Source organism: Mesoplodon bidens (genome assembly GCF_964165515.1).
Source record: "Mesoplodon bidens genome assembly, chromosome: 6".
In the NCBI taxonomy this organism is placed as follows: Eukaryota; Metazoa; Chordata; class Mammalia; order Artiodactyla; family Ziphiidae; genus Mesoplodon; species Mesoplodon bidens.
The window spans coordinates 82,115,985-82,132,192 of record NC_138162.1 but is presented as its reverse complement, the minus strand read 5'-3'; the positions used below and the strand labels follow the sequence as shown (position 1 = coordinate 82,132,192).

General features: G+C 37.8%; 1 protein-coding gene across 1 annotated transcript in view; it reads right to left on the bottom strand.

Annotated features, from left to right (window-relative positions):
* Positions 1–9,735: 9,735 nt before the first annotated feature.
* Positions 9,736–16,208, bottom strand: part of TMC1 (transmembrane channel like 1) — a 396,715-nt gene continuing 390,242 nt past the window's right edge. The window contains exons 23-25 of the mRNA XM_081237467.1: positions 14,476–14,554; positions 14,317–14,368; positions 9,736–10,647 (exon numbers count right to left, since the gene is read on the bottom strand). Coding sequence (XP_081093593.1) covers positions 10,625–10,647; positions 14,317–14,368; positions 14,476–14,554 — 154 coding nt within the window. The 3' untranslated portion in view covers positions 9,736–10,624. The remainder of the gene's footprint in view (positions 10,648–14,316; positions 14,369–14,475; positions 14,555–16,208) is intronic.

Below are 16,208 nucleotides of genomic sequence, written 5' to 3'. Positions count from 1 at the left end.
AAGCTATAGGACCCCAGTGGTTCCAAACTGTATTCTTTTTGCTTCTTTACCTCTGCCTTGAGCATATATCATGGTCAAAAAAAAAAATTGAATATATAAAATAAAAGCAATAAAATATAAAATTAAATTAAAATTAGACTGATACACTTTATGCTGAGTTTCAGGGGAGTTTGTTGTCTGTTTTTACAGTTAGTGAAAGAGTTCTTAACAAAATCAAGCCAGTGTTTGATGTTGTTCATATAAAACTTAAAAAAAAAGTTTGAGCTCCCCCTTGTGGTAGCACGTCAGAGCTGAACTCAAATCCCAGGTTCTTGGTGCAGGAAAAGCACAGATAACGTCTTCATGAGCCAGGAGAGAAACTGCATTTTTTTAAAGAAGAAAAAGACCAGGAAAACCCTGATAAATGGTTTGAGAATGTACAAAAGAGGACTTTATTTGAAGGGCTTCTAACATCAGAAATATCAGAGTGCACCCTGATGGCCGTTGGACAGCATCCTGCCAACAGATGTAGTGTGTGTGTTTGTCTGTGTATTAATTTACACTAATCACTAATGTTTAAAATAGTATGTGCATAAAAGTCCAGGTTTCCAGCTTCTCTTTAAAAATCAGAAGATCTGGGAGCCTGGGGTCTGCAATAGTTAGCTACAACTGAGTAGTTCACGTTCCCTAACTATAGGACAGATCTCTTCATTTCACCATGGCCCCAGTAGATAACTTCACTTACTGTGTTGCTCTCTTGGCCGCTGTTGGCCTCTGGGTTTGCAATCCCTGTTAAAGCAGAAAGCGTATAGCAAAACTGCTCCAACATCATTGAAAGAGCATAAACCACGGAATAAAAGACTCTTCTGCTTCCCAGCTTTGTCATATCCTGGATGAATCACCTTGGGAAAAATCAGTCTGTATCTTTTAGCCTCTACGTTTTCATCGTTTCTTATACTCTTTCAATCATTCTGGGCTTTTATTTTTACTAAATAGAGTGGTTTGTGGAGCAGGTATGGGTTACACTCTACAACACTATTTCTTCAGTGATGTTTATTTCTCTAAAACAGGCAAATTATTGTCAAGTCCCCATCTATCTAATTCATGGTAATTTAAACACTTTTTATAGCTCCCCTCACTCCCCAAGGGATCTTAAGTAATCAAAAAATTTCAAAGAAGCACCTCTGTTTGTCCCTTTTTCATCAGTTATGTCTCAATTCCAATGTCACCTCCTCAGACAAGCTTCCCTGATCACTTTGCTAAAGCAGCCCTCCCAGCCACTCTATCAATTATCTTATTTTACCTTTTTCTTAGCCATTATCAGCAGCGGAAGCTGTTGAAGCCATGGGTAACGAGTCAAATCCATTTCACTTACCTTCACTAATCAGCACGTCTAAGCAGCACATAACCTAACAGTAAGACATCTGCTCGCATTTTCCAGAAACTTGGAGTCAGCTGGGTCTAGTTAGAGCTGAGCCGGTTAAGACTGGATAGGACCACCCACCCTTCAACTGGGCATGCGCCTTTTTACCTTTTGACCTCAGAAGGTGGAAAACCTTCCGCCTGGGAGGTGCAGAGCCCTGTAACTTAGTTACACCTACGCGGATTCCCTGCGCAGAACGTGGATTCCCCGCACTTTTTTTTTTTTTTCAGTACGCGGGCCTCTCACCGTTGTGGCCTCTCCCGTTGTGGAGCACAGGCTCAGCGGCCATGGCTGACGGGCCCAGCCACTCCATGGCATGTGGGATCTTCCCAGACCGCGGCGCGAACCCATGTGCCCTGCATCGGCAGGCAGACTCTCAACCACTGCGCCACCAGGGAAGCCCCGCCGTGCTTCTTTATTCTTCATCCTATAAATACACCCTGAGCTCCTTGCCTTCTGGGAGGTGGATTTGAGACTTGTTCACCCATCTCCTCACTTGGCTGCCTGGCGAACAAACCCTCTCTTTGCTGCAAACCTTGGGGTCTCAGCATTTTGGCTTGCTGCGCATCAAGCAAAACGAACCTGGTTCGATAACTTTGTTATTGTTGTTTTAATTTACTCGTTCACTTACTTGGTTCATTCGTTTGTTTTTGTGATGGTTTCTTGTGTGTTTCCTCCATAAGGAAAGAGATCTGCTATTTTCAATGCTGTGTTCCTCAACCTAGTACAGTGCCTGATACTAACTGCTCACAAATGCATCTGTGTCTTAGGGCTTAGTGTTTCCCAAACGATACTGAAGACTGGTTGCTTCTACATAGCCTCACGTGTTGTCTCCAGGGAGATTAGAAGAGGAGCAAAGAGTGAGAAAGTTGGAAGTCCAGCTGATGTTCTCAAGGCAGGCAAAGAGCTGCTGTCACTCACAGTCAAGGAGGTAAGGATTCACCTTGCTGGGCTGTGCACCAGCAGGTGGGGATAACATCTCAGCACTGTCACCCTGAACCTGACTCCAGGACCCCTCCTAAAAGGGCTTAGTGGATTCACTAAGGAATACTTGGTATTGCTTGTGATTCACTGAGTTGTAACATTTTCATAATATTTTGGATCCAGTTCTAAACTTTAAAATGAATTTAAGAATTAAATAACTTGGAAAATTGGGAAGAGAGCTAATGCCTTCATCCCTAGGGCCAAATCTCTTTTATTACTCTTTTACAGTCTATCACAGATCAGCAGGCATATCAACAACAGTAAGAAGCCAATCAAAAGCCATGTGACCAATGTGTTTAAGAAAAATTAACCACAAGTGCTTGTTACAAAGTGATCTTTTTTTTTTTATTTATAGGCTCAGGAAATGGTATGACTTAGCATTCAACCTCATCATTGACTCAAGAATATTATCCCTTTGGCCGAGAAAAGGAAACTCCCTGATCCCCATTTATACTCCACTGGTTATAAAGCACTAGAAAAGACAACACAAAAATGACAGTGTATGTTTGTCAACTCTTCCTTCCAGCCTTCTCCTTGCCCCACCACACGCCCAGACAACCTAAACAAGATACCATGAGCGTGCTGCCTTCTCTTTGACCTGGTGTATCGTTGCTTTTAAGAAACTTTGATTTTTAAAAGTTTGTTATTCCTGCTTAGCTGAAAAACTTCCCTAGACTTTACCAGCCTTAGGTCCAAAGGAGGTATTTATTAACATTAAGATCCCAAGTGTTGTTGCACCCACGTCTGGGGAGATAAACATTAATACTCTGTAAAGGGACACCTGTTTGTCAGTTGGTCTGTAGTCCATGAACTGATCCATGAGGCTTGTTCACTGTGAAGCTTGCTCTGCACTCTTCTTTTGCTCCTCCAGTTCTTCAAGCCAATGCCTGAGACGTGCCTGTCATGGATGTCTGCCTTGAGGACACCAGAATCTTTTCAAGTGGGCCATGCTCCCCAAGGTGCCAGTTGATGGTGGTGCCACAGCGGTATCATGCTCCATGCACAGAGAGCAGAATGTCTGTCTTCCCTTCTATGTGTTAGGCGTGCTCCCCGACCACCAACAGAGCATCTCCTGTACCCCTGTCCCAGAATCCTCCCTCCACCAACTGGCCGCATCTGATTCTGTCTGCAGACTCTGTCTCCGCTGGATTCTAATCTATTCCCATTCCTTTCCCCAGCTTCTTCAAAGGCAGCATCCCTCTCCCTACCACCTGCACAGTGCAAATCAACTGCTACAATCAAATAAGTGGAAGGCACCAGCTCTGTCAGCTTATCAGAAATGTCCTAGTTGCTCTGAAACCCAGCTCTGTGTACAATTGAAACGTTCACTAAAATTTATTCCATAAACTCAGTTTTTAGAGCAGCACTGTCCAATAGAAACGAACACAACCACAAGTGCAAGCTACCTGTCATTTAAAATTTAGTAGCCACATTAAAGAAAAGTAATTTTAGTAACTTAATTTATTTAACCAAATACATGCAAAATAATCTCTCCAATAATCAAAATGAAAAATTATTAATGAAATATTTTACGTTAGCTTTTTCATACAGAGTCTTCAAAATCAGCATGTATTTTATATTTACAGCACAACTCAATTTCATGCAGCAAGTCCTCAATAGTCACATGTGGCTAGTGGCTACCTTATTGGCCCACTCAGGTTTAGAGCACAGGAAAGAATTTTGGAAATTATGCTGTGCGATTTCCTTATCTTGCAAGTGAGACTTCAAAAGGTGACATGATTTCCAACAAGTCACACAGCTAACCAGTAGCAGAGACAGTGCTAGAACACTGAGAGCCTGATGTTCAATCACATGCATTTTTATTCATTTAATGCTGCTTATGTTAAATTTAAGTCACTCTGCTGCTAAAACGTACCCATCTAAAAAATAACCAAGAATGTGCTAAAGTAATCTGAACAGCCGTTTTTATTGGTCTATAAGAGATTTGGTTTTCTCCAATTGAGTAAAATCTTCCTTGCAATTGGTTTTTTGGTAACTCCCTGAATTAGATCAATTAAAATCATTCTAATTTTTAAACTGAAACATGACTAAATTTTTCAAATAAAAATTTTGGCAGAAAAGGAGAATGAGGGGTAACATATATCCAGCCCTTAACTGGGTGCTAAACTATGTGCTATGTGCTAAACGGTGCTCAGTGATATTCAGCATCATCTCATGTAATCTGTGCAGCAATTCGCATGGAGACAATTATCTATTTTAAAGATGAGGTAATTGAAGCCTAGTGAGAATAAGTAATTAGCCTGGGTCAAAAAGCTAATTAATGACAACCAAAAAATCATATGGCCAGTGAGTAACACTCTCAGTCAGGAACAAAACTTAAACCTTGGCCCTGGCTCCCAAGCCTGTGCTCTTTTACACCACCACTCAGCCCCCATGATTATTTAGTTGTCTGTGGACTTGAGATACATGGAACATTTTCTGTGATGCAGATCCAAAGGCTGAGTGTTTCCACTGGGTGTTATCTACTGTTTCACTAGGGACAAACATTTCCCATGGAATCAACTCATTCCATGTTCCACTGAGATCAGTTGTAATTCCAGCTCTTGGCCTATTTTGCGGCAGGCTAATTTTCACCTGGTGTTGGGTTATTCCACCGTATTCCACTACAAATGTATTTATTAATTCTGAGGTCAATGACCTAAGCACCTTACCCTTCAGACATGTTAATCTATAGTCTTTTTCAGGGTTATCCTCACATCATGCATCACAGTATGACATTCACATAAAATGTCTCTTAATTAATGTCATTCAGTTTGACCTGCCTTAACACATGGAATTTCTAAAAATTTACAAATGAATCCATTTCCCCCATTTACTTCCATTATCAAGTCATATGGGAAAATATTTGATCCCAAAAGAATAAAAGCACTTTAGGATTTTAACATTCAATTCAGTCATACTCTCTGCTCCTGTTGACTCACAGTCCAGTCCTTATGTATTTAGCCCATTTATATTATTCCTGCAAAATACTAGCCATGCCTATAGGGTCTTACCCTCTAATTTATAAGCACATCAGCATTACAGATTGCTAATTCCATGCCTGGATTACTTGACAGAGCAAGTAAGCAGGTATTAGAGAAACAACAAAGCAGGATTTTTTTTTTCCAGAAAGAAGCATCTTCTAAATGACTTTCAGCAGTCAGAAAGCATGACTTCAGCATGTATGAAAGTTTAGTGTTTTAAGAGTAATATTGTTTTTACTTAAAATTAGATACTGGGGATCACCATGATATTTTCAGTGTTCCATTTGTAAAAATGATAAGGCCCTGACAAATTGAAATGACAATGGTGTTCTCAGTTTCTTCCCAGAGTTTAGATGTATGGTCAAGCAGAAAAAAATAATTAAACCGCAGCTACAAATTTTTGGAACGCCATAAGAACAAGGGTGACAACCATGGCTGTTATCGAGCACTAACTATGTGCCAGGTTTGGTGCTATGATCTCTGCAGGATCTATCTTTTTTAATCCCAAGTAGAAAGTTTATGGAGTAGGACTCTTATTATCCCCGTTTTTTAGAGATGAGAAACACAAGGTTTTGAGAGGTTGAACTATTTCCATAAAGTCACATGGCAAATGTTAATTTTTGCCTGTTTTAAATGAGCATGAACATTCCCATATTTGGGGATTTGGGAATGTTTGACTGATAAAGAATCAAGGCATAACTGCTGAATAAAAGAACAAATGATTAACAAAATGAATAACATTTCGGTGCCTCCTAAACTACAGTATTGAGGAAAGGCAAAAGATACCTTGTGTGGCTCCATTTGGACACATTCTCACTGTTATTGCAGGCCAGCACTGAGCCCAGCTGGGCCAATCAGATACATAGGAATGAAACCAGTGCTAAGTGAGAAGGAGCCAGCTATGATTACACAGCATCTAGATGCAGAAGATTCAAAGATTTTCCAAAGATCTCAGCAGTTGTATTAGCCAATTTTCTTTTTTAGTTGCAAATATTGTATTCCTGTTTTCAGTAAAAAATAACAATAACAGCACAGAGAATAAAGCTGGGGAGTTCTTTCTTTTGACCTAGTGCTCTGTTGAACACAGCCTCATGCTACTCCCCAGGACCTGAGCTGAAAATAACTCACAGATGCTCCAAATACTGATCCACAGCGTTTCCACTACTGCAATGGGCAGATCACCTAATTTGCGCCTGCCTCCTCTTCTTTCTGTATTAAAGGAGCACAGTTATACACTATCGCAACAGAGATCATAAAGTTAGAAATTTGCTTTCCCTTCGAAGATAAGGCATACAAAATAGTTATTAATAATTATCTGGCAAATTGGTGAATGTGTTTTCCTGTCTGAAGCACTAAATGATCTCTTAATTACTCTTTACATTTCATCCTCATCACGCACTTAAGTATAATGTGTTGGCTGGTGAGGAATATTTTTGTTTACAAATGAAAGCTAACACAGAAGAGGGACTGTAATAATGGGGTCTTATACTGTCCAGACCTTTTTTTTTTTTTTTCTTGGCGGTACGTGGGCCTCTCACTGTTGTGGCCTCTCCCGTTGCGGAGCACAGGCGCCGGACGCGCAGGCTCAGCGGCCGTGGCTCACAGGCCCAGCCGCTCCACAGCATGTGGGATCTTCCCAGACCGGGGCACGAACCCGTGTCCCCTGCATCGGCAGGCGGACTCCCCACCACTGTGCTACCAGGGAAGCCCTCTAATCCACTTTTAATATGGTATTTTACCCTTAAAATTCTTGCTGAAGTCTTCAGATGGTCAGCTGGGGATTCCAGAACCTATATCACCTTCTGAATTTAACCTGGATACATTTGGATGTCATGATATACTTGACATGATCAATTACTAATTTGCTGTTATGGAATATTTCTATGACATCATTTGATTTAGGGAGTTTCTGTTAGTTTACATATGATGGACAATGAGTGATCCAGAAAGAATCTGATCGGTATCCTACCAGCAATGAGTAAGATGCCAAGGTTATGCATCCAGGCTTTTCTTTTGAACGGTGATGGTAACCTGAGAAATATGAGCCTCATCAACAGCAGCAACACAGAAATTAAACTTCCAGTAAAATATCAAGGACTCTGATATTCTTTGAAATGAGAAATAATTTTGAGCCTGTTGCTTTTAATAACAAATAAAAACATAAATACAATAACTTTGACCAAAGTTTTAGTAAATCAAATAAAATAGGAAAAAAAACATTAATTTCCCAGGTGGCAATTTGTATTGGTTATCACATGTGGATGATACTTAATTTGATTCAGCACGTGAAACTTGACTTCCAAAAAAAAGATTTTAAATATGTTCCTTAAGATTAAAAAAAATGAGATAGTTCCTAAAAAGTTTTTATATATCCATAAGTAAAACAGTATCAAAAGAAAATTTAGTGACATTTAAGGCTAATTGCTCTGAATCAGGAAAGTAACAGAAAGTAATATAATTTTATCAGTAAATTGACCCGAACTGTCTTCAACTGTATATGTGTTGATTTAAGTCTATACAAACTAATGCTTTTGCATAAAAATGTCCTGAAAGGACCCAAATTTAAAGTTAATATTTAATCTTTAATCAACCTAAATGTACAACAGTAGAATAAACTAATTATGCTGTATTAATATCAAAAAGTATTTTGTAGCCATTAAAAAAGTCCTGAAGTAATTTTTATGACATGGGAAAATGTTAAATAAGAAAGTAGGATAAAGACTAAATATATCTTATGATCCAAAATATTTTATTGAGTCTGTATGTGTGTGTGAATCTGAGAAAAAAATACACCAAAATGTTAACAGAAGTTATTCTGGGTGGTGGAATTATAGATTCTTTTGACTTTTTTTTTTTTTTTTTTTTTTTTTTTGCGGTATGTGGGCCTCTCATTGTTGTGGCCTCTCCCGTTGCGAAGCACAGGCTCCGGACGCGCAGGCTCAGCAGCCATGGCTCACGGGCCCAGCCGCTCCGCGGCATGTGGGATCTTCCCAGACCGGGGCACGAACCCGCGTCCCCTGCATCGGCAGGCGGACTCTCAACCACTGCGCCACCAGGGAAGCCCTCTTTTGCTTTTTTAATTCTATTAAAAATTTCTAAATTTGCTGTAATGAACATGTACCACTATTATAAATTTTTAAATGACCAAGGATTTGTATGAAAACTTCTTGGTGTGTATGAAAAAGATGTGTGTTATATGATATCTAAGTTCCCAGAAGAGGTCAAGTATTTCATGTATACATTGTTCCATTATTCATAATTACTAAGTCACCAAGACCCATCCTGGTAAAGGCAGCTGGACCATCCAAGGCAATCCATTACAAGAGAACTTTGAGAAAAAGAAACCTCAGATAGGGCCTTGAGAAATCTTGTCACCATCATATAATGCTGTTTCCTTCTTGCAGGAAGTAGATGTAAATAAAGACTATGACTACAGTTTATTTTAAAAAATATTCTTAGGTCTCAATGTGTCTTATGAAAAATCAAGTGCGTATCTGAGTTGAGAGCTGAGAACATCTGACCATCCCATTCTTAAGTCTCTTGTTTTTGAAGCCTGCTTACTTACTCTTTTAATATATATTTCTTTACAAATGAATTGTGGAAACACTTTTTTTTACTTCTGTGAACCAAACAAGGCAAAAGAAAGTTGTAACTGGATATTATCCAGGTCCATATTTTTGACTCAAGGGAGGCAGTAAAGTCATCAGACTCCCATCTTACCCACATTGCATTGGATTCCCTCTGCTAAAGCACTCCCTTGTTTTTTTCCACAGGAACTTGGTTTTCCACTGTGGGCTAAACTCCTTTGTTTGCATCCCATCTACTAAGCATGTGATGCCAACTCTGAGGTCTAGGGTTATTTGTCCATTAAGATGTCCTAACTTTGGAAGAGAGCTGAAAAAGGTAGAATAATAACTGGATTTTGTTAGACATTGCACTTAATAGAGAATAAGAGAAAGCAAATCTTTTTTCTGAATACAGATAGTGTACTATAATATCTGTGTCATTGTGAAGAAAGGGACAGTCTTGCCCTGAGTGGGAAGGTATCATTAATTTTGTCCAATCCTAAAACAGTTTTGCAAGTTCTAGTATCTAGTATTCTGGAAGATGCTAGAAACTAAGGATATAGCAGGTAGGGCAAAAAGTGGTAAAGAAAATCTAGAGAGCAGGTGATAAGATATATAATGTTTGATAAATGTTTGACACATAATGTTTGATAAATATTTAGTAAACAGATTAAGAGGTACTGGCCTCATTGTAGTTCCTGGTGGTCATGCACTCAGTGTGGTCCCAGTGTTTATTACAAACTCACTCCCCCACAATTTGCACATACGCTTCTGGGAAGGGTCTAGTAAAGCACTGAAATAGTCCAAGTTCCAATCAACTTGACTGAATGAAAGTCCAGTCCAGAGAAGATGCTGGAGTATTAGGCAGGGAAACTGACACAAAACCTCTTCCTACTGACCCATCCACTGAGGAATGAAGATAGCAAAGGCTAAACCCCAAAGTCAACTAGGGAACCATACCTCACCATATATAGTAAGACGTGGGTCACCAGTACATTCCCAGACCCAATGGACTCCGGCTCTGGTACTTGTAGGGACCCATCAGGATGAGAAAACACAGTTCAGGTCAAAGTTTGCTAATATAAACCTTTTGATATGGTTTAAACTATGTGTACCTCTCAGAAGCCTGAAGAGATAACCCATGAGATTTTTCTTCTAAAAAGCCCATTCCTTTTCATACTGAATCCAGCAGCAAATAAAAAGGTTTTGGGTGTATATTTGTGGGGACCATGGATGGGGAGGCAGAATGAAAAGGGAAAACAAGATGTTAATTTCAAAAAAAGTGAGTTAACAAATGATTACAATGAATACTTTATAAAGATATTTCTGAACTTAGAAGAAAAAAGAGGGTGAAATATTCCTGTTTCCAGGCTAAGAAAACTAAGGCAGAAGATATATATAAATGAAGAAATGTATAAAATGAAAGTCCATATGAGTAAAAGGTTTTTAAATTAACCCAACAAGTAAGCCAGTAATCCATACTTCTCCATCACACACAATTTTAAACTCAATTTGTTAAAGAAAATGTGAGGGGACTGGCTCAGGGGAGAAAGTGGTGGTGCAGGAACGAATCCCTAATTTGGAATAAGGTAGAGATCCTTCTTTTTTTACTTGGGCCTTCACATAAGTCACTGCTTTTGAACAGTATGGTGAGGAATACTTCTGGGCCTCCAGAATATCCATGAAAATTACTGGCCTCCAGCAGCTGCAGCTGTTCAAAATAAATAAATAAATAAATAAATAAGTAAATAAGTAAATAATAAATAAATAAAGAGACAGAGAAAGAAGATAAAGAAGAGGTAAATAAAAATTTCAGTGTGCTTAATGGTTCTGAATGAGATGGCCTGAAATCTATACATTCAAATGTGTTCCATGTTGCTATAATATTTGCTGCCAAATATTTCTATACTTTACAAAATCCTCACAAATTCTAAAGACAGGAGAATAAAAGTTCTGCTCTTTTTGAAATGTTTATTCATTCATTACTGCTTATGTAATTAGTATAGAAATCTGTTCATTTCAATTTTTTCCAGTAAAAGAATTCCTCATTGTCCAGTAGATAATTAGTAGGTATTTATTGAGTGATATATAAAGTCCTATATTAAGTCCTGAGGAAACAATGATAAATAAGATATAGTCTTTGCCTTCACAAAGGTTATACATATTTTTAACAACTTATGGGAAAATATCAGGTAAATTAGCATGCAATAACATTATATTATTTAAAACAAAGGTAATAATATGCCTTAACTAGAATTCAGATCTTAGAAGTCAGAACATTTCATTCACTGTTCTAAATACTAATTTGATAATATTAAGTTATAGTCCCAATCTAGAGCAAATACAAAAGCACTGCAGATATGTGCGACATACATGCTTCCAACTATGTGATGTCCACAAGAGACTCACTTCAGCTTTAAGGACATACATAGACTGAAAGTGAAGGGATGGAAAAAGATATTTCATGCAGATGGAAACCAAAAGCATGGATAACTCTACTTATATCACACAAAACAGATTTTAAACCAAAAACTGTAACAAGAGACAAAGAAGGTCATTATATAATGATTGAAGAAGACACAAATAAATTTCTTTAATAAATGATTGAAGAAGACACAAATGAATAGAAAGATACTCTGTGTTAATGATTGGAAGAATTAATATTGTGAAAATGCCCATACTGCCCAAAGCAATCTACAAACTCAATGCAACCCCTATCAAAATTCCAATGGCATTTTTCTCAGTAATAGGAAAAAAATCCTAAAATTCATAGAGAACCACAAACGTCCCTGAATAACCAAAGCAATTTTGAGAAAGAACAAAGCTAGAGGCATCACACTTCCTCATTTCAAATTATATTACAAAGCTGTAGTAATCCAAACTATATGGTATTTGCATAAAAACAGACACAAAGATCAATCGAACAGAATAGACAGCCCAAAATAAACACATGCATATATGGTCAATTAATTTTTGACAAAACACCAAGAATATTCAATGGAAAATGGATAATCTCCTCAATAAATGATGGTGGAAAAACTAGACATCTACATGGAAAAGAATTAAACTTATACCATACACAAAAATCAAGTCGAAATGATTCAAAACTTGAATATAAGACCTTAAGGCATAAAACTCCTAGAAGAAAACTTAGAGGAAAAGCTCTTGCAATTTTTCCTGGCAATGATTTTTTGGACTTGACACCAATAGCAAAGGCAGCAAAAGCAAAAAGAAACAAATTGGACTACATTAAACCAAAAAACTTCTGTATAGCAAGGGAAACCATAAATAAAATGAACAGGCAACCTAGAGAATGGAAGAAAATATTTGTAAACCACATATCCGATAAGGGGTTAATATCCAAAATATATTAGGAACTTATATAACTCAATAGCAAAATAATAATAATAATGGGCAAAGGATCTGAATAGACATTTTTCAAAGAAGACATGCAGATGGCCAATAGGTACATGAAAAGGTGCTTAACATCACTAGTCATCAAGAAAACACAAATCAAAACCACAATGAGGTATCACCTTACACATGTTAAAATGTCTATTATCAAAAAGGCAAGAGATGGCAAATGCTGATGAGGATGGGAAGAAAGGGGATGCTGTGCACTGTTGGTGGGAATGTAAATTGGTGCAGTCACAATGGAAAACAGTATGGAGGTTCTGCAAGAAACTGAAAACAGAACTACCATGTGATCCAGCAATCCCACTTCTGGACTGATATGCAAAGGAGATGAAATCATTCATTTGTATTCCTATGTTCACTGCAGCATTATTCACAACAGCCAAGGTATGAAAACAACCTAAGTGTCCATCTATGGACGAATGGATAAAGAAGATGTGGTGTGTGTGTATACACACACACACTATAGAATATTATTCAGCCTTATAAAAGAAAGAAGTACTACCATTTGTGACAATATGGACGAACCTGGAGGGCATTATGTTAAGTGAAGTAAGCCAGACAAAGATAAACATGTCATGGTATCACTTATATGTGGAAGCTTTAACAGAAGAGTGGAACTCATAGACACAGAGTAAAATGATGGTTGCCAGAGATACAAGGTTGGGGAAATTGGGAGAGGTTAGTAAAAGGGTACAAAACTTTCAGCTATAAGATGAATATCATCTGAGGATCTGATGTACAACATAGTGACTACAGTTGGTAACACTGTATTGTATAATTGAAATGTGCTAAAAGAGTAGAACTTATGCGTTCTTACCAAAAAAAAAAAAAAAGGTAAATATGTGAGGTGATGGATGTGTTAATTAACTGGAGGTGGGAATCCTTTCATAATGTATGTGTATATCAAATTATCGCATTGTACACTTCAAATGTGTTACAATTTTATTAGTCAATTATACCTCAATAGAGCTGAAAAAAAATTAATGCAGTTAAGAAACAAGTAGCTTAATGACAAAAAAAAAAACAAAAAACGAAGACAAATATAATCCAAGGACATGGCATTAGAAGTTGCTGCATCCACTTCTGCTGCCGTAAAGGTTGGCCAACATAAAAGGAGTGTAGTGTTGAAAGAACTACAGAGAAATGGGGTTCAATCCTGATTGCTTCTAAACTTGGTGTAAAATGTGACCAGAAGATTTACATACCACGCTTCTGTTCATTTGTGTGAACCAATAAATTTTTCTACTTAAACTAATTTGGGTTGAGTTTTTAAAATTATTATTATTATTATTATTATTATTACTTACAGGGGGAAAAAAGGCCGTACTAATATAAAGAGTTGTAGAGTTGGGAATGAGGGAAGAGTTGGAAAAGATTTTTATTGAACTTCTTAGGCATCACTTTTCCATGTAGAAGGCAAAACATATCAGTAATTTTGGCAAATAAGAGTATGCCTTAATAGTTTAAAAATTAAAAAGGTTTAATAGTTTAAAAATTAAAAAGGTTAAAAAGTAAGAGAGGTTAACGAATTAGAGAAGGCTCTGGGAAAGCAACAGTGATGAGCCTAGAGGATACTATTAGCATCTTCCCAGTGTATCCATCTATGTATAAAAATGGTCAAAATGGGCAGGAGAGATTAGGCATCTGTATCTGCTATTTGTATGACTATGTATATGGATGTTTTCTTCATCTTCCGTCAATTTGCAAGATCCCTTTTCTATCACTACTGCTACTTTTATATTCCTGAAGTTTTCTTTCTCTTTTCTTTCTCCCACTGGAAAACAACAAAAACCCCTGGATATGATGCCTGAAAAGGGCTTAAAAAGGTGGACAGTAAAGAGTATGGGGTGACTTGCTGGGGCAGTAATGCTCCTCTGCATCAAATGCCCCATTTTGAGAGGAAAAAAAGGAAGAGCATACTGTTTGTAGGGGAGAAAGAATGCAAACATAACACAGCTCAAACCTGCTCGTGCAGCTGCCATTTTCTTGTTTCGCAGTTTGTTCTCCAAAGCTTGCTACATAATAAAAAATAGTAGAGAAGAAGAACATGAGATTTCCTGATGTTTTCTACTACTTGACATTAATAAAGACAAATATTTCTCTGAAATAAATTGTATCCTACCTGTTTCATCTTCTTTTTTAGATCCAGATTTGCTGCCTTCTGGCCCTTTGCAGTAGCATTGAGATAATAGATAGTCAAACTAAATTTAAAAAAATAAAATAAAATTTATGGTATTTTTCAGTTCCTCAAGATTCTTCTTAAATTTACATTAACTAGATCATATAATATTGGCACTGGAGTGACTTTAAGATATTTTCTACTCTGAACCTCTTTTGTAGATAAAAGCCTGAAGTACAGAGAGGTGAAGAAGTACATTCAGAATTACACAGCGACTGGGGTGGACCTGGGAAGTTGGACCCCCAAGGCTCCTCCTCCACAGCCCAGGGCTCTGTCTGATGTTCCTCACTGCCTAATTTTAAGTTCTTCTTGGAAATGTATTAACATCACTTTAAATTATAATTGAAAACACCATTTCAAATCGATACCAATGGCATCCAAGAGAACAGAAAATCTCTTGAAGCTTAGGGAATGTGTAGAATAAAAAGGAAACTGACTTTCCACTTTAAATTCCTTCCTTTGGCTTTTACAACTAAGGCTATAATCCTCATCGTCATAGTTAATTAACATGGCTTTTTTTCATCTATAGAACGTATTGTTTGCATTTCTCTCTCCTTCAAAAGAAACTATTTCATAAAAGAATAGTCCTGGCATTTAAGTGACATTTACATTTCTAAAAAGAGCAAATTCCAGCCAAACATTTTTGCAAAAATAAACATGTTCATCTTCACTTAAAGCAAAACAAAGAAAAAATGCATTAAAAAAAAAAAGTAACTGGCATTGCCCTTTATTGCAAATAACTGGTTACTGAACACATTTCCCCTACTCACCAACATGCCAGATCATAACCTTTACGAGCCATCTGCTGCTAGCAACAGGATTATTGATATCATTTCCGCTGGGTTTATTTCTTATACAAGTGATAGGATTTTGAATGAAATTACATACATGAAAGCATCTGGTGTAATATCTGGCATGAATTAGGTGTTCAATAAATATGGTGTGTCTGTGTATTGTAAGGGTTTTCTTAGAAAAGTGCCGGCATTTGGAGGAAGAACTCAAAGACCTCACAAGTCACTTGCAATTCTGTAATTCTCTATTTATCTATATCACTTTTTTTCTACCTTGAGATGCACCTTCAATGAGTATTCTTCATAGATCATTTTTTAGTCTCCAAAGGAATGAAACCGCCTGCAGGGAACTAGCTCAAACTCTACTCAGTTACCCAAAAACCAACCAAGCTGATTTAATATGATTCATTGGGGAAATTCAAAATGCTTGTAAACATTCTGTAATTAAAGGTAATAAAAAGCCAAGCCAGGACTTCCTGGTGGCGCAGTGGTTAAGAATCCGCCTGCCAATTCAGGGGCCATGGGTTTGCGCCCTGGTCTGGGAAGATCCCACATGCCACGGAGCGACTGAGCCTGTGTGCCACAACTGCTGAGCCTGTGCTCTGGAGCCCGTGAGCCACAACTAGTGAGCCTGCATGCCACAACTACTGGAGCCCACGTGCCTAGAGCCTGTGCTCCGCAACAGGAGAAGCCACCGCAATGAGAAGCCAGCACACCGCAGTGAGGAGTGGCCCCCTCTAGCTGCAACTAGAGAAAGCCCATACAGCAAAGACCCAACGCAGCCCAAAATAAATAAATTAAATAAATTAATTTAAAAAAATCCAAGCCAACTGTATGGGCACCATAAGGTGCTGAAGATGAGACCTCAGTATTTGAAAAATCAAA